At 49.0% G+C, this 23,792-nt stretch overlaps 1 protein-coding gene across 21 annotated transcripts in view; it reads right to left on the bottom strand.

Moving 5' to 3' along the window:
* LOC142412069 (uncharacterized) overlaps positions 1-23,792 on the bottom strand; it is a 69,403-nt gene that overhangs the window by 36,755 nt on the left and 8,856 nt on the right. For 9 of the 21 annotated variants that reach the window (XR_012776360.1, XR_012776361.1, XM_075506676.1 and 6 more), the window contains 8 exons: positions 21,231-21,515; positions 19,853-20,861; positions 18,082-19,472; positions 17,849-18,011; positions 13,120-13,353; positions 12,213-12,311; positions 11,556-11,634; positions 11,294-11,366 (listed from right to left, as the gene is read on the bottom strand). Coding sequence is in view for 19 of the 21 variants with exons in the window: in XM_075506676.1 (XP_075362791.1) it covers positions 11,294-11,366; positions 11,556-11,634; positions 12,213-12,233 (173 nt within the window). In the remaining 2 variants the exon portion in view is untranslated. The other 12 variants (XM_075506687.1, XM_075506690.1, XM_075506693.1 and 9 more) reach the window with 9 other exon arrangements.

Below are 23,792 nucleotides of genomic sequence, written 5' to 3'. Positions count from 1 at the left end.
AGCAGCGATCACGGTCCCATCACCGCAGTATTTCTTCACTGCCAACAAAACCGTTTATAAAATCCCAGAGCTGCACAGATTACACGAAACCTAATGTAAAGAAAACCACTTGTGCCACTGGACTGGCGTGCCTGACAGCATCTCCACTCCTGGCAGAGGTCAGGGACACGTCAGGGAGCCCGTGCGGGTCTTGGAGCCAGCCTGCCTGAAGAAGGCAGCACGCAGTCAGCTACAGCGTGAGCCGACAGCAGAGAAATTCCTCGCGCAGACATCCGCAGCGTGCGCTGGGTGCAGGGCAGCTTACCCCGCTGCCACACACTGTCCACGTGAAGACTCACCTTAGGACAAGTTGTGAGCTACGTGTTCATGTTCTGGCATCCTGCACGTGAAGTTCTCCGTGTGGAGATACTCTGAGGATCCTGGCTGTGCTTGCAGAGCTGGCACAAAGAGATTAGGGGAAAAAAACCCAAAACAAACCAAAAAACCCACCCCAAGTAAACCCCATCCCCCCAGCCCTGCTAAACCTTTCTGCTGCCCCCAAAACCGTGCCTCACCACACAGCACGGCCCCTGCACAGCCGAGCTAGCTCACGTCTTTCCGCGCTCTCCTCGTTGCCTGCCCCACCGCTGTGCCAACATGGACAGGGCAGTCATCAAAAGGCAACACACCGGGGACTCCGCCAGGCCCCGTCACAAAACGACCTCCCAGAACAGAGCCACGCTTGCCGAAACCTGGTCAAGATCAATAAGCAAGGGAGAGACTGAGACAAGGCTTCAAACTCCTCCAATTTACACTACCCAAACCTGGCCACCACACACAAACCCTATTTTAGTTTTGCTACTCCTCCCATTTAGAGAAGCCTCCTTGACAAGCACGGGCTGTGATTCCTCCAAACCCATAGTAACCTCGGCTGTTTGTGAGACAGGAGTGCTCTATCTACGGATGGATCAAATGGATTCAGACCTCTCCACCACAGGCAGAAGCAGGATTTTTTTCCTAGGATTTCCTAAATCTTTTAATCTTCTACCTCTGAAATCTGTAATTCTACTTTTTAAAGTCCATATTCATGAAAGGAGATTGAAGTGACCAAACTGCCGGTACCAGGGTGAGAAGAAATCCTATTTTTCATTCTTCAGCGGCAGTTCATGACATCTCATTTCACAGTCACCAGCCAGGAAAAGGCTTATGTAAGAGTTAATGCAGAGACCAAAGTGACTTACAGAGCATTTCCCTACAAGAGAAACACCCTGCAAAACACTGAGAAGGAACTGTATTTGTGTACGTTGCTCTTGCTGGAGAACGGAACAGCGGAACAGAACAGAACAGAACAGTGATCTCAAGATTTGGCAATATTAAACATCACTTAGTACCAGAGAGACTTGGACACACCGGAGAGAGTCCAACAAGGGGCCACGAGTACGACGAAGGGACGTCGCGGGAGAGGCTGAGCGTGCGGGGAGCCTGCAGGCTTGAGAAGAGAAGGCTCGGGGGGATTTCGTCAATGTATAAGTCCTAACGGGGGGAGTAAACAGGGCAGAGCCAGACTCTTCTCAGCGGTGTCCGGTGACAGGACAACAGGTGACAGGCACAACGGAAACACAGGACGATCCGTTCGAGCACAAGAGCAAACGCTGTTCCTGTGAGGCTGGTCAGGCACGGGACAGGGTACCCAGGGAGACTGCGCAGTCCCCATGCCCGGGAGACGGTCAGCATGGCTGACAGCGCTCTGCATGACCTGCTCCAGGGAGGAGCTGGACTAGATGATCTCCAGAGGTCCCTTCCAACCTCAGCTGTCCTTCAACTCTGTGAGAAACAGAAAGAATGTGATTTGTTTAGTCTAGAAAGCAAGCTGAGGGTGGGCATAACGGATCCTTTTGAAGACAGCAATCCATGTTTCTTCTTCCCAGTACAGATCAAGAAATAACAGGCTAGTTTTGGGGAAAGAAGATGTAGGTTGAGTTTCTCAGGTAGGAGTATCTAAGTGCTGGAACAAACCATGGAATCCCATCAGCAGCAGATTTAAAGAGGAAAATGGGTGAATAGCCATCAGGATGGCCTACGTATTGCTAACCTTGCTTCCAAGGGGACCTGACTTCCTACCGTATTTCAGTGATTTAAAAGACATCTGCCCTCCTCCCCCAGTCTTCTGCTCCCCCACAACCCCAAACTTCTGTGCTCCAACTTTTTTTGTATCTGTAGCATGTGAAAGGCTCTGAAATGGCTTTGTAAAGGCTCAGAAGAACAATGCATCTTTTTAGAAACCCTATTCCAGTTGCATTGGTAGATTTATTTTTATTTCAGAGCTAGAAAAGCTGATTAAAAAAAAAAAGTGAAAGTCACAACCTTCTGAAAGCTGGAAACACACATTTTCCCAATTTATACTCTATGGTCAATGAAGACACAATTTAATCCACCCTATGAATTCCTCAAAAACTGCTTGGAGTTTTCAAACATTCTTTTTCAGTTCATTTAGTTAAAACTAAAATCTACAGAAGCATGGCTGTGTTATATGCTGTTCAAGTATGCGTGGTTTATTATAACCCAAGGTAAGCTGTGGTCATCTGAATCGTACCTATTAGCTTCTCACTCTCCAGCCCTTAGGCTAGTATCTTCCTGTCTGGTTCCACAAAACGGTGCAGATCACTGAACAGAAGTGACAAACCCTCCGGTTTGCCACGTGTTTCTGCAAATCAGCCTGTGGGAAGGCTGGCCACAGTAGCACTCCTTTTGCATTTGAGCAATACTCAACCAACAGTCATCGGACCTGGACCATGGGTAGGGGCCGCAGGACAAGCACAGATGTTGCTTACTAGCTTGCCCTCTTCTTCCCTCCGATCAGCTGAGCTATGATCCTACCTGGCATAAGCAGGTTGTGGCATAATATGCATACAGTGAAGGAAAAAAAGCGTTAAGGTGAAGCTCTAGTGCGTGCTGCCAGATGGACCACCTAAGTGAAGGGGAAGCTCTGCCTCCTCTGTCAAGCTCAGATCGCTGCCACCTGTGATTTAAGCCCAGCCCCAGACAGCAGGAACAGTGAAACAAGTCTCTGCTGCAACCATAGCAAGAATCACAGCAAGAGCATAGATATTTCACCAATCATGTAAGTAAAACGCTGTCGGCCTTAAAGGCTGCGGTGGCAAACACAGGATAAATACCTAGTAACGTGTACCGGCAGCCAGTTCACCGACATACCTGACACGTCACCACCGCTGATGGCAGTGCTGCAGGCTCCTGCACGCCTGGCGAGTATTAATAGCACAATGGCTTCCTTTCGTCATTACCAAGGTGTAACAGGAACGCGTTACTGTAGGTACAGTCACTTTCTCATCATTTCATTTGAGACACCAAGCACAAATGTTCGGACTCCAAAGATGGCCTCAGCGGTAGCAGTTTCAAACAGTAAGAGAAGTGAAAGCAACATCACCACAAACCTGTTCGTTAAGTGCAAGTGATTTCTTTTTTGAAGCAGGAGTTGGGCCCCATTCTCTGCTGAACTAAAGCTCCTCTACTTCTTGGATTTCAGCCCCTGCTTCAATCCTTCCCACTGCCTCAGCGCACAGGAAGACTGCAAAGCTCCCCTAAGGAATCAGCTGAGGGTTCCTGTGTAGACGAGGCCACCAGCAGCGTCTAGTCACTCCCTGCTCCCCACTTGGCTCTCCCCCGTATAAAAAGAGCTCAGAAAAGCGCTGGCCACGAACACATCCAGAGCTCCGCTACTTCACAGAGCTGCCAGTCCACGCTGTCAGCCAGGAGCGGCCAGCGGCTTCAGTAAAGCAGCCTCTACCATTTGGATGCGAGAGCAGAGAATGGGTGGCTTCAGCCTAGAAGTCTTCGGCGAGCCCTTGCTCAGGTGGAGCCACCGCGGCAAGAAGCTGGCAGCGGGCAGGAAGAAGGATCTGTGGACAGCGGTTCTCAAAGGAAGGGTACACAGACAGATGGAGAGCTGCGGGAGCCAGAGGGCACCGTCACCGTCTTACCAGCAGCAGGCCACAAGCCAAAATGGCACTGCTCCTTAAAATGACAGAAAAGAAAAATATCCATTAAATTGGGTAACTGGGGAGGGGAAAGTCACCGCGACCTTGTTCCTGCCAGCAAACTAGCTGGTTTGAGTCTTTCAGCATGTACAAAGTACACTGGTCCTTGGCAGCAGAAAGCATCACAACTTCTTTTTGACATCCCCTGGGAAAAATCTTTATTCTGTAGGAAGGTTTTGCAATCCTAAAGAAATCTCAATGGAAGAGACAGGTAAGAAAAGAAATCTGATCTCAAGACTCTGATGAATTTAACTTGCTAGTATAAATGCGCACACTGCACATCTAAGCAGAAATAAAATACCCTAAAAATACTCCAAATGCAGCCTGAGAACAGAAAATTGTTGCCTAGCCAAACACTAACTTCATTCCAGCTAATGCCTGCATTATTATCGGTTACATTGCAAATGGTGAATTTTTTTTCAAGATCTTAGAGCTTTCAAACTCTAAAGTACTATAGCAAAAAATAATCAGTTTAATTATGTAGAAGCCAAATCTACATAAGTAGGTGGTACAGAGGGACCACCTACTTGAAGCCCTGCCCTGACACACGCTATTCACAGGATCCACCTTTGTGTGCTTTTAAATTTTCTTTCAAGTGTTCCTTTATTTTAGTCTACATTTCTCTTAATAAATTTACCTTCAATATTGGAAGTGGTGTTTCTGATAACACCATTCCTATTGTTGTACTGAAGCCATGGAGAAATTGAGACTAGCATATCCTCTTGAGGGTATTACAAACACCCAGCCTCACCTTGTCCTTTAGAGGGCACCTGACAAGTGCCATTAGTCAACATCGCTACGTGCTCCGTCACCTCTTGCTTTGCAAGAAGGCTGGAATGCTCCATGCACAATATGGGATGCAACAGGGCAGCAGTCACTACGGGAAGAAATTAAATTAACATGCAAGCTTGTGTCTGTCTAGCTGGTTGGAGACCCATTTGCGCAAGGTTTTAGAAACAGCAAATAAACCCGTGGCTACAAATAGAAAACTAGCTTTTGCAGGTGGCAGCTTTTAGGGAACTGGCAATGAGACACAGCCTGTTTCAGTGGCCCACACCTGCTTCTAAACGACTGAAAGGCATGGCCAGATGATAGCTATTGCAAGAGGAGACGGATCATCCCGGCCGAGTTCTCAGTCAGCAAGCCAACAGACAACGCACAACCTTCTTCTCCCACACCTGCTTGCATTTGTCTCCTGCCTCCTGCTTTGCATTTGCCCAGCGTCCGGTCCAGCAGGCCTGGTCTTTGGCTGGAGATCCTGCAGCCTCCGGAAACACAAATAACCACCGGAGATCACCACCCTCAGTCTTGCTGGCAGGTTGAACGTCAGGGCAACCAGCTGACGGAAAGTCAGCGTGAGTCTTATCTGCTTCCTTGGACCAGGCTTGAAACGGGCAAAGAGCGTACACGCGGGCATGCAGGGACCTCACAGGTCCTCCCAGCGGGACCGAGACTCCCGCTGGGTCGGCACAGGATGATGGGAGTGAGGAGTTTTTGGAAAGCCCGGTGGCACCAAGGCAGCGCAATGAAGCCGGCTCTACCTAGCAGCAAAGGGGAGCTGAAGCTCATGCCTAACAGATGCCAGGTAACGCACTTTACTCTCCTTCGTGAGCACGTGGAGCCTGCTTTCGATTTATACTAAGGTCCTGGGCCCTGAAGAGTACCTAAGGAGCCTCAAAGAGGCATAATATGACTTCCCTTCACGCTACAAACTTTAATCCTGGTGTGACTTCCTGTAAGAGGCAATGAAAAGTCTGCTACCATCGTCTTTTTTTGTTGTTGTTTATATGCCATGGTAGATGTGGAAAAGACAGAATTATACATAATAGCGTTAGCATTTTTTCAACCAAACCAACTTTTTAAGCAGATAACAGATAGTGACTTATGTACAACCAAACAACCCCCCCCTATTAAATAATGTACTGGATTTCTTTGCCGTTGTAAGATGCTTTACTTTCACCTAGCAGACCAGTAAACTGGATTTGAAACTACTCAGAGGTAGACAAGAAACAGATAAAGCCAACTACCAACAAGTTAGCTTTTTCCATTTAAAAGAGATGGTGTTTCCACTAGTGTGGCTAACAACTGCTAGCCTGTCTCTGTAAGCAAGGACTATCCCCGAGTCTTGCCAAGACCAGCCTAGCCAACCAGAGGCTTCTTGGTTGTGCAAACTGACTTACACTTGAGAGTGAACAGAGATCTTCAGCGCCTGTTCGACAGCAGAAATAAAGCAAATCCTCACCGGGCTTCATTTCATGTCATGGGCCAAAATCCACACTTAACATTAGCAGGTTAAACTTGTGCCAGCCTGGGAGGAACATCACCATCACACAGCTGAGCCCCAGGCCTCGTCTCACGGCTTCCGTCCACCTTCCTCGGCCAGCGCAGCACCCACAGCAAAGCAGGACAGCACCCAGTTTGAGGTGGAATAGCACTGGGACTTAACTATATACCGAGAGGTGAAACAACTCTACGTACGCTGGTATAACATGTACGTATTCGCTTCCATTACGATCCATGTTGTCTGAAGACCCACGTTGTTGCTGAGATGAAGGTTCAAATGCACTCAACGCAAAAATAAATACATTTAAAAATAAAAATCAGTCGCTGCTTTACAATTCAAGTCCATGTGAAGAAACCAACCTGTGAATGCAAAATTAGATCAGCCCAGGTTCACAACCAGATTTGGTACACAAACAAATCAAGCTCGCTCAATCCTGCAATCTTAGATTTGTCCCATTTTCAGCATTTTTCTAGTTTTGCCATGTTCTTCCTACGCTGCGGACCCAGGAGTGCAGTATTTTAGCTGCGTTACAATCACACACGTACTGTAGCATTCCCCTTGTATCTTCTGCTTTCTCTCCCCGTACGTGCAGGGATAGGTACTTGCAGATACAACCTCTGGAATAGCTCTACCTGCTCTCAAGGCTTCGCATCACGACTGTCTCCAGTGGTTTATAGCATTGCCAGACTACAACTGTTCCACCTGTATTTTCCATGCCACGAATCCGTCTGAAATTGAAGTCTTTGGATCTGCAAAACCCAAATCAGCTATTTTCAGGAACAAGAATAGGGAACAATATAGTACTTTAAGCATAGAAACATTAACAACAGCAGCCTCAGAGGAGGGTTTGACAGGCAGGCAGGAGAGGAACCAGCAGGCTACAGATAAACAAAATAGAGAAAGCAAGTACCGCGTAACTACTGTACTGCATACACAATGCAAATTCTTCCCCAAGGAATTATGTCAAAACAAGGTTAAATTTTTCATTGGGACTAATACTTTCATTTAATTTATTTTTATAAATCAATCTGCATAGTGTAAGCTGGCATCCTTCACGTTTCAATTTTGCTTACAGTAATAAAACTAACTCTGCAAATCATCCCCAGCTATATGTTATTTTTATATCTAAGAGCACCGAGTGATAGAAGCTTGGCAGGACAGATCTGACTAAGAGAGAGAGAAAAATTGTTCTACTTCCCAAACATACCAGAACAAGACCATGCTCCATAGCCTGATTTGAAAGCAGTAGGATGAAAATGACTCAGCCTACGTTAAAATTAGAGGTATGACGAGATTGAGACTGCAAGAGAAGTACTGAATTAAATGCAATTTTTACTTGACTTAAAGAAGCTTTTTTGTTAATGCCTGCTAAAGGAAATACTGGAAATCTAGCAGCTTTAAGTCTGTGAAATAGCCAAACTTACAAGGAGGTATTTTACGGAGCTATGAGTGCCACCTGCCATCATCGCCACCGTAGGAAAGCCAGAGCTGAGAGCGCCCGGAGCTGCCCGGGGCAGGGCCGGCCCCAGGGCCCTCGCCCCCTGCAACCCCAGCTCCCCGCACACGCGGCGCGAGCTGCCGGCGCCGGAGGACGAGGCGAGGCCGGGATGGACGAGGCGGGACAGCCTGTCGGCAGCGGCGTCCCAGCCCCGAGGGCTCCCGCCGACAACCTCCACAGCCACCTTCGGCTCCTCCAGCCCCCGCTTACCGGGACCCTCCTGGGCGTCTCCCCGAGCCCCCCTCTTCACCTCTTCCCCGGGTGCCGGGCAGCCACCGCAGCCCCGGCGCGGGAGGGAGATGCTGCAGGCTGGCGAGCGCTCGCCTCCCCGCTCTGCGCAGAGCAACAACCCGAAACGCGCGGCACCATCGCTCGCCGACAACAGCTCTTCTTAAACCAAACACTGACACAGCTTACACAGCTGTAAGTCATCCAGCTCACAGCAACCCTGACAAGTTCTTCTGTATCTTCTGTCGCTCCTCTTTGTGCTCAGAGACAGAAGCACGGTGTTCCTGGAGCCTTTTATAATGAATACTTACTCGACCTCACCCCATATAGATACATATATATATATATATACACAATTTTTAATATGTATATAAAAATATAAATGCCTCCAACATCTTGAATGCTAGATGAAAAAAACGTTAACTGGAAGAGTTCACTAGGCCAAATGACCCAACCAAGACATTGCCATTCCGCTCCTTCCAGACCCCTACGCGCAGCCAGGAGGAATGCGTCATAGCCCAGTGCCTCTGCCTGCTGCCTCCCCAGGCTTTTCCTTTCTCTTACAGGAAACCCTCCAGCTGGCCCTGTTTTGCTCTCTAGTGCATTTTAAATTCAGCTTCTTTGCATCAGTGGAATTCAGGTGCATGCAGGCATTTGGTACCTGCACGTGGGCGTTGCTCCCGGTGCGATTTCCTGACTTTCTTCATGGCCTAGGTTTCCTTCTAACAAATCCCTAACGAGCAAATTAGAAGCAAAACCGAAAAGAGTAATTCTTTCAATTATTTTCTGCCTTTCTGCAGTGTATATGTACACACACGCACACATTCTTTAAAGAAAGGTGAGAAACTAACTGCCACCAAAGGACTCTGCGTCTCCCAACACGGATTAACAAAGTCCTGCCTCTGTCCGTGTTGAACGGTTTGCACAAATGACTGTTGCGGTTTTCTCCCTAACAGGAGGACACGGAGGACAATACTGTAATAAATTACTATTCCATCCATACAGTGTGCTGGCCGTCTCCCTGCGTCTCTAGTACAAGCCCAGAGAGTCACTGAGCTGCTAGTGAGCGGCACTGGCACTGTCCTCGAGGTCAGGACGATAGGCAGAGCCTGGCTGACCGGCTTTTTAGGCACGGGTCATTTTCACTAACCCAGTACTGAATGGTTGTGGTGCATAAGCGAGGATGAGAAACCACGGGCCACCAGCATTTTGATGTTAACAATCAAAAAAAATGTTTGTTTTGTTTTAAAAAATCAGCAAGGATAAATTACAAGGAATCTGTTGCCGACTGGACGTTACAGAGTCTGGTTTATCTGGATGGACATGCGTGAAGTAAAGGTACCACTATAAAAATAATTTGCACCAGCTGCTTGCGAACTGTGTTCCTGCCTGAATATCCGCTGCTTCAACAACGACGGCAGTTCATCACCACCACCTCGCACTCTGCATGGCACGTTATAACAACGGGGGCATCTAGCTTTGCTCCGCCTGGAGCACTGGAGTTTTTTATTTCCCCAAACCTTTCTGCAAAATTATTTACAAGTTGGTGTCATAAAATACCGTGGGCCAAATTTTACCCTGGACGTTAATTCTGTGGAGACTTAAGCAAATGCATATTGTGTCTTTCTGAAGTTTTCTTGGGGAAGGGTCATGTCCGTAACGGGCACTAGGCGCTCAGCGATATGGGGATGTAGTATGTGAAAGCAGGTGTCATGCCGTACTGTGCCTGGGTGCGTGTGGAAGGGGACGCTCGGGTTTGGTGCCGCTACTGATGTGCAGTTCAGCATCACTTAAAATGTCTGAGCCTTGTGTAACGCAAGAACGGGGGCAGAACTTCTTGTAAAGTGCTTGGCTGAAAGCATTGCTCGTAGGAAAAATAATAATGGGGTAGAATTTGATAGATTGAGAGACAAAAGGAATTTTCAGAAAGGAGGAAATTCTCCATTCCTTGGCTGGATACTATGTTCCCATTTTTCTGCAGGAAAGTGCTTTTCGTGTTTGATAAGGGAACATTTTATGTATTGGTTTCTGTCCATCGTCTACTGGAGATCAAACTCCATCATTAGTCCTTGCACTGAGTAATACTTTGCTTTACTGAAATGCATACGTTTGTGCAGCACTGTGATGTTTAAATAACGTACCTGGGGCATCACCGCTGTAACACCCCGGCGTTTGAAAGGGGTGCTCCCCCCGTGGGAGGGACATTAGGGACCAGAGAGTAACGGGGAGCGCAGAGCTGTACCAAGCGCTGGCACCGTGCCGGGTGAGACGGCCTAAAGCCACCAGCCCTGCCAGCGCCCCGGCACGCCTGCTGCCGTCTGCACCCGGGATTTCTGACTTAGCGGAGTGGCACGAAATAGACTGAAAGCACAATACAGACGTGAGCTAGCAATGGCAATACACAGTTCAGTCACCACGCCAGTGCGATTCCCATTACCGGTCTCCATAATACGCCCGCTGCCGCGACGCTGGGCGTCCCCAGTCGCCAGGAGGGAGGACGTGGGTTGGCGCCAGCTCGTGCCCGTTGCTCTCGTTGACATTCCTCTGCTAGTTGTTTAGATGTTTTACCCTAGGCTGGGCCGAGCCACGTAATCCCCCCCACGCCAGTGTGGCTAACTCAGGGAGACATTTATACCCCCAGCTGATCCACTCAGCTGCTGATAGCTGTTTATCTAAACCAAAGGCCACCCTCTGGTCCCCTTCGCGATGAGATAAAGTCAGCTTCTTTGCATTGCTCCCCGAGCGGCACGTCACCCTTGCCCATCTCCACCGTCACCCGTGCCCGTCTCCACCGAGCTCTCTTCCCCTGTGGGGTTTATTCAGAGAGCCACGTCCACCCCGCGGGGTTTACTCAGTCACACGCTTTCTAGGAAACCCGTCCGTGGCACTGACCTGTCGAGGGGGGGCTACAAGTTGGGAACAACCTGCAGGGTGCGCGGCACGGCCTCTCCCGAAGGGATGCTCGCGTAAATGCCAGGTGCGATGTTGTGGCAAAGCTTTGCACCCTGAGCCCTCGTCCTTCAGAAGGCTGAAGGAGTCTGTGCTCTTGGCAGTCCCCGTGTTCGCTCCTGTGCGGCAGTACGGGGCTGCGACTCTCCCCTCGGTCGTGCGGAGCCCGGCCGGAGCTGCGTGACTCGACACAAGGGCCGGTGGGCCACCCAGGAGTCGCACGAGGAGCTTCTGACCCTCCCGTCTCCTGCGCCCAGCCCTTCCACCCGCCTCCGCTGCCAGGAGCGCAGCAGTGCTTACCTGGCACGGCACCCACGCTGCATCTCACCGCTTCCGTCTCCCAGCAAGGCGACGGCAGTTCCTCCGGAAAAGTCTCAGGGAGAGAGAAAACGCAGCTCAATTACTCGATGGGAGCTATTCGCATACGCTGACTCTACGGAGCAAAGCCCCTCGGGTTCCCTTCAGCCAGCCGGTCCTTGCTCTCACGAGGCCGTGCGGGGTGCAGGAAAGCACTGATTATGGCGTTTCACAGCAAGGCCCTGCAAGAGGAGAACAGGAAAACCAAACCCTAGGAGGCCGGCTGCTGGTATAGCTGGAGGGGGTGAATCACGTGCTTCAGAAGCAGTATCCTTAGCCTGGAGCTCCAAGAAGCGAAATAGGGAGTAAGGTAGGGCACTTGTGCGGAAGGATTATCCTCAGTTGGGGTTTTTTTGTTTGTTTTGTTGTGGGTTTTTTGATGCTTGACAGCTATTACCACCGAACAGCAGAACCTGTCGCAATACAGAGAATATAATTGTTTTGCTCCGAGAATATGGGGCAGCGTTTTTCGCCAAACAAGAATGGACGTGTTGGGTTGTTTTAATTCCTGGCATAGCTGGGCATGTCTTATCTCTGGCTCGAAAAAATGGAAATGCATAACGAACACAGCCAGTTATCTTGTTAGGTAACTACACACAACTATCACCACAGGGTAGGAATTGCTGGCAAGATGTGGTATCAGTACAGAGAAACTTAGTATTGCCAGCTGAATAGATCTGTCACATTTCTTCCTGCAAATGTTATGTCTACTACTACTACAAATAGCACAGCTGAGTGATAAAACTTAAAAAATGTGAAAAAATATTTTCTCTATTTTCAAGTCTGTTTGCCGTGTGAATCTGACAGCATTTTGTTTTGTCCAAGTCCTGTTTCAGGCCCGCAGGGCCAGCACTTCTCCGACCTTTACAGCCGTGCTCATCATTAGCAGCAGCAGAGCTCGAACAGACTTTGCAGCAACTCATACGGGACAGAGAAGGCAGTCTTGTTAGGTATCTTTCAACTAGAAGGAAATAGGAATAAGATAACCTTATACGAGAATATTGCCCTTAAAACACCGCAACGTGCTCTTTAATGTCTGCTGGCTAAGGCCTGGCCCTGCGGAGACTGAAAGAATTTCACATTGCCAGAATCTTCCTTCCACAAATAGTCACACTGATTTCATGTACTTCTTTAGGATCAGGTCTTAGATGACACTATTTTTAACTACATGAAGAACAAGCAAGTCTAAAACACCTTAACGCTCCAGCTGAGTCTATATATATTTTAAAGCCATTCTAATATGCACATAATTAATGTGTATATTACTCAGCAAAGAGTAAACAGCAAGTGCTGCAGTGAGTCTCATGTCACTAATTGCATTACTGTACAGAAATATGCTACTGTAAATTAACTAGTACATTATGGTGTGTTATAAATAATTAAAACTAAAACTGCAGCTGACAAAATGAATGAAGCAAGAACATTCTGTAACCCAGTGTTCTTCCTACCCTACTTAATAATTTCCTAACTTGAGTAAAAGACTAAATCTGAGTCTGTTTAAGCACAGGAAGGAATTTGTTAGTATCATTTATTAATTTGGAAAGCACCTCGGTCGCAAAAAAATTAGAACATGTTAAAACCTACACATAAGCCACTCTCAGATAAAACATCAGTCCGCACGCCATACAAAACAAACCGGTCCTTGGTCATCTTTCACAGGTCTCCGAGGTGAAGCCGAAGGGAGCACATCACAGAAGCGGTGACCCCCCCAGGACAAAGCTCTGCTGCTGACTGTGGGACATCAAGGGCTGAGAAAGAACCCATCCTACCTGGAATCAGAGGACGAGGGAAAGAGATGGGCTTCTCCAGGCATCCCAGCTCACACCACTTGATGCTCAAGCAGGTCAGCAGGAACTACGTGCTGCTCATCAGCCAGGCTCTTCCACAGCAGTGTCTGCTTCACAGCGTCGCCGGCAGGACTGACAGCTGAGCGCAGGGCACGGAGTCGGGAAAAATGGGTTCTGTTTCGGCATGTGAATTTAGAGCAGTTCAGCTTTTGAGACCTAGAGATGAGAAGAGACAGACAGGTGAACAGCACCTGAGTAATATCACTGTATCTTTTAGAGGGATTTTTAAAGCAGACCAAAGATGCTTTTATGCAACTTCTTAGAACTCTGCTCGCTCCATTACTTCAATCAATAGCAAGTGTCAGATTGTTTTTGCAGAGGTTTTCTGGTTTTTTTATTTTTATTCTTTAGTTTCACTGAAATAGCAGGTCTCTCTTTTTTGGGTAGACATAAAAGGGGCTGACAAAGCCTGCTGCTTCATCATCTCCAGGTGAACTCCGTATTCTGCTCCTTCACTCCTCTCAGCTTCCTGCTCTGTCTTCTCTGAAGTACCACAGAGCTTTCCACCTGACTTTTTTTTTTCTTTTTAATTTGTGGGTATTTATTTACAGGACAAAAAGCTCTATCAATTAATCTACTGTATACGCTGTCACCTAGCCCTGACCTTCATCGGAATGGAGAACAACCCCTACTGACAAGTTAGGGCCAGATCCTGCACTGCTTCCTTGCAGTGCCATTGCCCACCTTCCCCCTCCGCAGCAGCCGGTGGGATGCTGAGGGATGGAGCCCCCGGATGAACCTTCAGGGAGAGTTCCCCCTGTGGAGAGGGCTCTGACCCTGTTTCTGTAGCCTCCAAGGAGGGGGTTCCTACATCTCTGGAGACCACCGCGGCATGGAAGGCTCCTTACTGGTGCTGGCTCAGGCGGGTCCGCAGGCGTCCCTGGGCGGCTGGCTGGCCGGCAGACTGCACCCACCTCCCCAGCACTGCGGGAGGGGGAGGTGGAAGGGAAAAGCTTTAAATATCTGCGTAACCTTGACTTGTACAGTTACACTGGAGCAGATGGAAACCATAAGAGACAGGAATCCTCTTGCTTCAGTGTAAGGCAGCTTCCACCCGGCGGAGCGGGGGCACGAACAGCAAGTGAGAACGGCCCCGGGGAAAAGCTCGCTTGTAACTGCCCTCTGACCGCGGGAAAAGGGATCCTCCACCCACCCGTTACTGCCGACGCTCGCCACGGCACCCTTACGTGGAGGCTGGGCAAAGGGCCGACAGCCTGTTCTGGTACAAGCCGCCCCACAGGCTACCCCAGGGAGTCTCTGGACCATACGAGGAGATTCGTCAGGCACTGGGTGATGCTGGGAGAGAACGGGATGCTCCTGCGGGGAGGCACTTCCCTAGGAGAGCCTGACTTCTGGACAAAGCCTTGTAGCTGAGAGCAGAAGCCTGTAATACCGTCCTGCCCAGGATGAGGACACCGGTGGGTCTGCACTGGGTATAAGCAAGAACAGTTTATAATTCTCACTTTTTTACAATAAAGACGGATTAATCCTGTCTTTGCTAATCCACCAGGACAGAACAGCTGACATAAGACTCCTCCAAGCTGCAATGGGTGCTCACAGCTGTATGAGCCAGAGATAGTTAAGCACAGAGTTAGCTCCCGCAGACCGACTATTTCCTTCTTTTTTTATAACCATTTCTTTAGGCAAGTCTCTCCTGGTATTTTAAAAATTCATTTTAATCAATTTAAAATTAATAAAGAAACAGAGAAATCCTTAGGGCCTGGAAGCTCCAATCTCTGCCACGCTGGAAGTGATGAGTCAGCTCCAGCACAGCCCGCCATGGAGCCTGGGAGGGACGCCTCGAAGAGCTGCTGCCGCGCTGAATTAGGTCATTTGGTTTGCTATTTACAGAGAGGCAGCGTCTCCGCGATTGGACGTTTCCTTCTTTCTGGTGTGAAAGAGCTGCTGTACTCCGAGGGCACGACCGCCGGCGACACCTCGCCGTCGCCACGGATGCTGTGGCTCTGTCCCGCGCCTGTACCGGGCGGGAGCACGACTGAGCCTCTCCAAGAGCCGGGACAGGACTGCGGCCGCCGGCAGCAGGACACGGCGACGCGCAGGGTCCCGTCCCACTCTGCGGTGCCGCGCAGCGTCTCCTCAGGGGACTCTGGGCTCCTGCCCTGGTTACGAACCCGAGCTCTGCTCGGGCCAGGAGCGCAAACCAGCAATCCTGAGAGCCGGTCCTCTGGCTCGCGCCTCCACCCAAAGCCAAGACTCACGCCCAGGCCCAGCTCCGCTCGCTTCACAAGAGAACACGCGCTCCCTCAGCGCCAGAGCGGAGCCGCAATGCTCCCTCGCTAATCGCCCGGGTCTAATTGCTGTGCCACGGTCCTAACAGGCAGCTCCTACGGCAGCTCTCCAGGGGATTATCATTAAGCCTCCGCTTTGTGTACTAATGCGGCACGTGAGGAAAAGCAGTTCCCACCTCGCGTGCCCACAGCACGTGAGCCACGCAGGCCGGTCACCAGCGTGTCTGTGGGCCACGGCAGCGCTTGGATGCCAGCACCCCGGCAGGGCCAGCCCGGGGCAGCAGCGGGCCAGGCGGCAGCGGGAGGCTGGCATCCGTGGGCCGTAGGCAAGGAGAAGCACTCTGCCCCCTCCCCACGCCCAGTGCCCGGGGACGAGGGAGGCTGAGGAGCTGTTACAGTGCTCTCGCAGCATGAAAGTTCCCGGCTTGTAGCAGGGGAGCAGGAACAGGAGTAACGAAGGGGCAGAAGCCCTCGTACCCTGCCCACGACACCCCTGCGTTCGGTTCTCTCTGCCTGCTGACCAGGCTCAGGCCTCCCCGGCACGCCCCTTCTTGGGCACCCTAAGGAAGGGCGCAGGGATCCCCGACGCCGAGGGCCGTTCCCTAAAGGCGTGCGATGCGACTGCTGTTCCCCTGGGCTGGGAGAGGGGGACAGGAAACCTACATGCCAGCCCTTCGGGAACAGCCAGGCTCTGCTGGAAGCGGAGGGGCTGCCCATCAGCTGGCAGCTATGCGGAAAAGCAGATCTGAATCACCACCAGCTTACAGCACTTATGTGGAAACACTGGTGACCCGCTTTGGAAAAATCAAGCATATAGTGTCCCGCGACAGCCGGCACCACCTCCGCATTCCTGCCCAGCTCCGCTCCGGCGCGGAAAGGACCGGCCAGATGGGAAAGCAGAGAAGTCAGCTCGGCTCCCCTGCCCCGGCAGCCCCCGGGGCCCAAACCCTCCTCACGCTCCTCGATTCCGTTCCTAGTGCGGTTCGCCTCATGTCGGTTACTCCCCCCGTGCTGGAGCCCCAGGAGAGTCAGACACAGCGAGGGTCTCCCCGTGGCGAGAGAGGAGCACGCAGCGCTCGGCTGGGCCGTACAACGGGGAACAGAACGGTCACCAAGGACTGCTTGCGCGCTCTCAGAAGAAGCGGTTTCTCTTCCCCTACAAGCAGTGGCTCCAAATAACAAGATGCCTTGAGTAATTAACTGAACGTTCTTTGCATAGAGCTTGTAAAAGGAGCTTATACATATTAAACGAGAAAGAAAGATCTCCTGTCTATAACTTGTTCTTTACTAACAAACAAAAGGTTTGGATTGAAGCCATTTTAGAGCAAACTTTACCAGGCCTTACGCTGAAATTATTCAATAGAGAGAACGGAACAGAGTCCAGGGCATTTCTGAGGGACTGACCACAAAAAGCAAGGTTTGTGGCCGGTTTGTTTGTTTTCTTAAGAAAATCAAATACTCTCTCTTTTTTGGCATTAACATGACAGAGCCGTGAAGGTTCGGCAGTAGCGCTGCATCAGCCTCCAAGAAACACACAAAAGAACTGCTCCCTTAGCTAGGTCAGCTGCTAGAGCAAGCGTTATAGTTGCCTTTATAGAGCCGAAGGTGGAAAGGAATTCCTCATCAACGCGCTGAAGGACAAAGGCTCTGCTCTGTAACGAGGGCCGGTACAGTGCGAGGTGCTGGGACGGTATCTTTGCATCCTGACATACGCTTGCGCAACGGAGCCTGCTGTTCCGTCGGGAGAAGTAACACTTGGGTAGTAAAGCGAAATAATTCTACTCTGTGAATCGCTATTTCTTCCTTGCTACAAGAACCAAAAGCCAATGTTCTACAGTGAAGAGAAGGTAATCACAGCAACGTGGAGATCTTCCAGGTAGGAACACAACAGCTACTCAGCATCAGCGTTACTACGCAAGACTCAAAGCTCCACTGTATTTGGAAGACATTGCAACAGCAGGCAGTTAATACTGCCGCGTGGTCTGTGAAAAATGGCATTGTAAAGGAAATATGGGGGAAACGTTGTAATTATTTAAATGGGTTTGTTCTGATACCACCAGAAAAAAACCTGCCTGAGTAAACCAGTATTTAGCCCTTATCTTTACAAATGGCCTTTAAAGAACAGAAGAGCTGCTGCCCTTCTGTGCCTCTGCCCTGAACGTGACGATACATTCACGCGGGAGCAGGAAAAAGCAGCCGTGCCGTCTAGCAGCAGGAGGCACCCGGAGAGCCTTGGGAGGCCAGCAGAGGCAGAGCTCGCCAGCTCCCGGCCCCCAGGAAAACCCAAAGGGGAACCCCCGGCTGCCTGAGATGACTACTACAGCCCTGCACTTCAGTGTGCTGGCCGAAGACACCTGGTCTGGCCAGTAAACCGTTAAAAGCAGCCGCATTCTTCTACTAACCGGAGAAAGCTTTGACGAGGCGACCTTTCCCAGCTGTCGGTAACTGGCTCGGTACAAACGGTCAGGCTGGGAGTTACCCACGCCACAGGGCTTTCCACGCTCCTGCCAGCCCGTCTCAGGCCAGCTGTTCTGGAAACCAGCTCAGGCACAAGGGGTGTACGACCTGGGGAGGCACGGGGACAAACTGGCTGCCACAGAGAGAAGAGCAATTGGAGGCTGGAGATCAGGCTCACCTCCGAGTCCGGTTCCTGCTCTGGCAAATGTCCTCTTTCTCACAACAGCCTTCAGAAGGGTCCGGCCACCTCAGGGGCCCAGAGCTCTAGCATTCCTGCTTACCAGCTGCCTACACTCACAAATGTCTGCGTTTCTGAAGTTACAGTCTCCGGAGACCTCGGAAAAGATCTTCTGAATATACTGGGAAGCACATCAGTCTTAACTCCGCAGAGCAGCCCAGAGTCCATTTCGTGCCTAAGCCTCCCATGTTCAAGAAGTGGTTTTGTCTCCTCCAGAGAGGAGCAATGTGACAAAATCATTTCCTGCTCACCTATTAATATTCAGCTGTGACAGAGACAAAAGCTTTTGGCTCGTGCCCTCATTTGCTCACAGAAGAGAAATAAAAATGAACCAAAATGGTTGAACGTGTTTCTTTTTTAAATTAGGAAGTGGGGTTTTTTAATGACAGAAATTGAAGCCCTGCTTCCCTGGAAGGCTGCAGGGTGGCTAAGACCCAGGGCAATGGTAAATGATAAAATAAACCTGTAAAGTTTGTGCGTGAGATTTCAAAAAGCTTTCCTCGAATGTCACAGACTGAGCGTCACAGGCATTCCTGAGATAAATATCAGAGTGACTTAAAGAAGCAAATAAAGCTTTCTTTACGTATCAAAAAGAAGGTGAGAAGAGAACACAATGACAATTTCTCGTGCGTTCTTTGCAGGTCGTGTCTGACTGCGCACTGCCAACAATTGCATGCCTTGCTGAGGACTCCCATGCGCCCTCCTCGTCCTATTCGTATACTCCTACGGGTCAAAGCAAAGTCCCTGAAAAGATAGGCCTGTAAGAAGACTGAAATTCAAGGTCAGATTTTGTAGTGAAGCACAAAAAAAATTCAGTGCTTTAAGGATAAAATTTGGTTTCAGTGTCATCATTTCAGTTCCCAGCTTCTGTTTTTTTCCTACTACTGAGATTAGGTCAGGGTAAAATACAAACATCAAAGCACTGTCGTAATCAAAGAACAGTTGTTTTGCTTTCTTTTCTTGGCCAATTAACATAGCTTAGCTAGGAGGAAAAAACCACCCCATTAATACTCAGAAGCAACCTCAGCTTTAGGTCATAACCTGCTTTCTGTGGTTTGGGTTGCCACAGTTACTACGGACCTAGTTCTGTTGAATCAGGAATCATCTGGAGATCAGGAGTGATACCACCATAAGGAAGAGGACACGATCAGATTCAGGCCTGGTGGCTAAAGCACGCGTCCCTGTTTGCCCTTTCCGCTTTCCATTCACAGTGCTGTCGCCCTCCCAAACTGACAACGCAACAAAGGGAAGAACTCCATACAGCTTTTCTGAAGCAGTAGTCGCAGAGCGCCTCGTCCTCAAGTGGCTGGCGCATCCAACCCCAAAAGCATCTGCTACACAAGGTAAATAGAACATCACAAGAATCAGATTTTAATAATAATTGATTTAATTTAATAATAATAGGCAGAGCTTCCCTCCCAGAGCGTGCTAACATGCACTGCTCCAGACTGGCTCCATTCAAGGCTTAGTATTCCTTTGGGTTTACATCAATAGAGGTAAGAGCGTGTTTGCCGCTTCCTTGCTTGAATTCATTAGCCTGATCCCTGCAAGTAGTAAGGATCGTTCTGAGTAGTTAAGTGATTTATTTTCACTTCCCTCTGTGGCCAGTTTGAATTTATGATATTGCACATTCAGTAGTGCAATAGTGCAAAGTAGTCTTTCAAGGTGAAAAACCCTAACGAGGACCTCATTAATTACACAGAACTATTACCCCAGCATGCTGCAGAAAAAAAGATGGATTTCTTCCCCAATCGACTTTTACATTTCAAATATCCGTAACTGTAGATGTAGTCTCTTGCACAAAAGGACACATACGGATAAAGAGGAAATAGCGGAGCCGAGTTCTTCCGAGTTCTTCCGTCTGTGGTAAGTCTCAGTTCGAGCTATCGCTCCCCAGCAAGTGGCTGCTTGAGCAAGTGCAGCGTAGTAAGAAGGAAGAAGGAGGTGATTTTAGCTCTGCTTGTGGCACGGACATGAACAACACTGGAGGTGTGCCTGCAGTTTTGTACAGCCACATGTAAAGGGGACACTAAAAAAGGCAGCCAGGCAGACGAGAGCATGCTTGTCAAGAATTTCTTAAAGCAAGGGCATAAAACACACCTTGGGCAGTAATTAAATGTAGAACAGCAAAGCAGTGGACAACATACATCTATATAAATATGGTCTTGCTGTCATATTCTGTATAAAGTAATCAGTCCTTAGCCACCACAGATTCCTTTGTTCTGCATTCCCTGAACCTGCTTAGTTTACTTGCCAAGATGCTATCCAGACTTCAGGGGTTACAGTTATTTATCCGAACATGTATGTCTAATCTACGATCTAACCTCCACGTTTACAAAGGGGAAACTTTTCCAGATCTTTAGGTCAGAGGAAGCTTTGTGGGTAAATCCTATACCCATCTCTGAAAATGTGGCGCATGCATCTTCTTTGCCACTTGCAAGGAAAAAGGAAGAGTTGTTCAGCCACGTTAACTGGTCTATGGGACAAAGAGATAAAGACCATCTAAAAAAGAAATAGAAGTCACTTTATGCACTGTGCAGATCTTACGACACTTATTTCTGTGGATATGCTTTCTAGATAATGATGGTGGTGCCAAAGGACAGCTTACTAGCTACACCTACCCATGTAATGAAATGGTGTCCACATACACAACAGCAGAGGAGCTGCCAAATATAACAAAGAATGCTCCAGCACGCTTTGGCCCTTAGTAACTTTACGAGCTACTTTTGTAAAATGAAATGAAAGTGCAAAGAAATAATGACATTTAAGCTTTTTATGCCCTGTATCAGTGCTGCCACCAGGAATTACAGCTTCTCATTGCTCTCCAGATGCGTCTGAGGAATTGGGTATCGGTGTGTTCATTCCTACTGCTTACTTCTGTCTTCAAAGGGTGGCAAACCACTTCCCTTGAAACCAGTACTAATGAACTTGTACAGACTGAATGCAACTGCTGACAACCTCGTAAGAACAAATTCTTAAAAGATAATTAAGCACCAAAATTCCATTGATTCATATGGAAATTATGACTCTGAATACACTTAATCTGGTCACCAGTAGCAATTAAAATGTTGCCGGGTCAATTACGAAACACCCACCTAAATTACTTTCTTCAGCAGGGTCTTCTTCTGAAAGCTGCGTGTGCCGTCTCCCTACTCCGTGTGGCCAATACCGTAATCAGATCGCCATATGCAAACCCTGTCGTCTCCAATGCTGCACGTACTCTTCCGTATAGAATACGGTTCCTTAACGGTTTTGTAGTATAGTAGAAATCTTCCAGAAATACGAGCTTCGGCTCATATTGGCAATACCACATTCACGTGAAGTTTTCTACAAAGGTTTTCTTTCTGTGGTATGTGCGGAGTCCCTCAGTCCTGCTGATAAAAGGTGAAAGACACTGAAGGACTAGACCTTGAGAAGACGATGGGAGTGAGATGCAATACGCAGTCATCTTCTTTATCACCTCCAGCGTTCTGAGCACAACATGCTTTGTGACTTTTTCCCAAGCACGTATCTCCTGGTTTACTATATTGAACCATTTAATAGAATAGCAGAGGGGCTGTGAATAGGAGCTGATTACATATTCGCTACTTCAGTGTCTGGACAAAGGTTTTGACTGAACCAGTCTCTTGTTGATAAGAACACATGCACCCAAGAACAAAACTAAACCTGCTTCCAGTTATTTCTGTGGAAGGCAGAGATGGTCTTAAATTTCTGATATGTGCTGTGCAGCCGGTGAGACATGGTGCTTGCTAAATGAAAAGTATTAAGCACTACAGTTTCAAAGCTGGTTTTTATTTGTTTCTATTTGTTCAATATTTTCAAGGGTAACACATGGAGAAAAAAAATGAAGTGACTGATAACAGATGATTCTGAATTGTTGGCTTTGGTAGCATGAAGTGAAAATGCAAATACATTATTGAATGAGCAGAGCAAACAGAAGGCTTGGTCACTCCCACCCCATCCTGAAATATAAACAGGAACTTTGTTCAGAAAACGGCATTACCTTTACTCAGCACAGCCTAGCTATTAGCTTAGATATGCAGCACATTTCCAGCATATCTAACTTCCAGCAACCTCTCCCATGAGCCTGAGAGTACATTAAAGGGTGCTCGTAAGAGTGAATACAAAGCACCTACTAGATCAAGGAGATTCTGCTGCAATATTTTAATTTTCATTTAAATTAAATTTAAATTATAATTTACACCACTCGCTAACAAAAGGGGAAAAGGGCACTGTAAATGTGGCAGCAGGCATACATACCTTCATTTATTCTTCCCTATTTTTAACTTGTGGTTAAACTTAATAGACTTTTAAGTGCAAGTAGATTAAAGCTCCATCTAGTGCCAGGGTCTTGGAAGTCGCCGAAAGATTTGCAGTCCAAAAATAGCAAACGTGCTCACAAAACTATCTAGAAGCAGCAAGCCTAGCATCTCAAAGCTGTCACACACAGACGACGAGAAGTCTGTTGGCATTACTCTTACAGCGTATGAGCTAAATTTTGAAGCTGCTGTGCCTTGGACCAAACAGAGAGCACGGCACTACCTGGAGAGGGACAAAGCGCTCGAAATACACGCCTGCGGCAGCGAGAGGAGCGCCGGCCTGCGGAGCCACGCGCGTACCCAGCACCCCTCTCCTCGGCAGCGCTCTCTGACCACCGCCACACGCTCTGCACCGCTCCTCCTTCGGGGATCCGGGCGCAGGCAGGAGGGAGGGAGGGAAGGCGGCACACTCCTGCCAAAAGCCAGTCGCCAGGAGCCAGGCACTCTCGAGACGTGGAAAGTTTGTAACTTCTCAGGCAGAGAAGGGATTTGAATCCTGGGCTTCCCATTTCTTGCCAAGCGCTCTCAAAGGGTTGCGTGGAAAGGGCGACGGCCCCCGAACTCCCCCCAGAAGCAGATGCCCCTTCACTTCACAGGAGGACCCCGGAGCTGGCGCTTGCGAGCCGTTCCCAAAGAGCAGCCTGCAGGTCACGCTCTCCAAGGACCACGCCGGAGGAGAGCTGCCTCCGGCTGCGGGCTCTGCGGGGCGGCATCCTGCACCCCGTCCTCAGAGCTGCGGGCTCTCCCGCAGCCGCTGCCTGCGGCTCCCACAGCCGGGGACCTCACCCGGGCCCTGCGCCCGCAGGGGGTCTGCTCGCCCAGAGAGCAGCCAGCAACAAAGCAGGTTTCAGGACAATTTCAGCACTGAAGCTTTGGATTTCAGCGCTTGAATTCCATTCTTTGGATCTATGCCCCAGTTACATTCTCTATTCTCTTTTCTTTCGGCAGAAAATACTTTACGACACCAGCTGCCGTCCTTGCAGCAGTGTGTAAATAAGATCGCTGTTTTAGTTGTGGAAAGGAACTTACTGTAGCGGTATTTAATAGCAGTTGCACTGTGGCAAAAAAAGGTATTCCTGGTTAATACTGAAAATACCTGAAGAGTGGATTAAGTTTAACCATATTTTAATTATATTTTGAAAACTACCTGGGACGTTTATTTATTCATTTTTACACCCTTCAGAAAAACTACCTTACAACTACCTGGAAATCAATCAGTCAGTATTTTTTCCCGTACTTCAGAAGATGTTCGTACACACCAGGCTGCTACTCTGAGCGAAGGACAGAGCACGGGGAAGGGCCGTCAGCGCGGGGACGGGGAGGAGGAAGGAG

This window comes from Mycteria americana, chromosome 7 (genome assembly GCF_035582795.1).
Source record: "Mycteria americana isolate JAX WOST 10 ecotype Jacksonville Zoo and Gardens chromosome 7, USCA_MyAme_1.0, whole genome shotgun sequence".
Taxonomy (NCBI): Eukaryota; Metazoa; Chordata; class Aves; order Ciconiiformes; family Ciconiidae; genus Mycteria; species Mycteria americana.
Note: the sequence above shows the minus strand (reverse complement) of the source record. Positions and strands in the feature narration are given on the sequence as shown.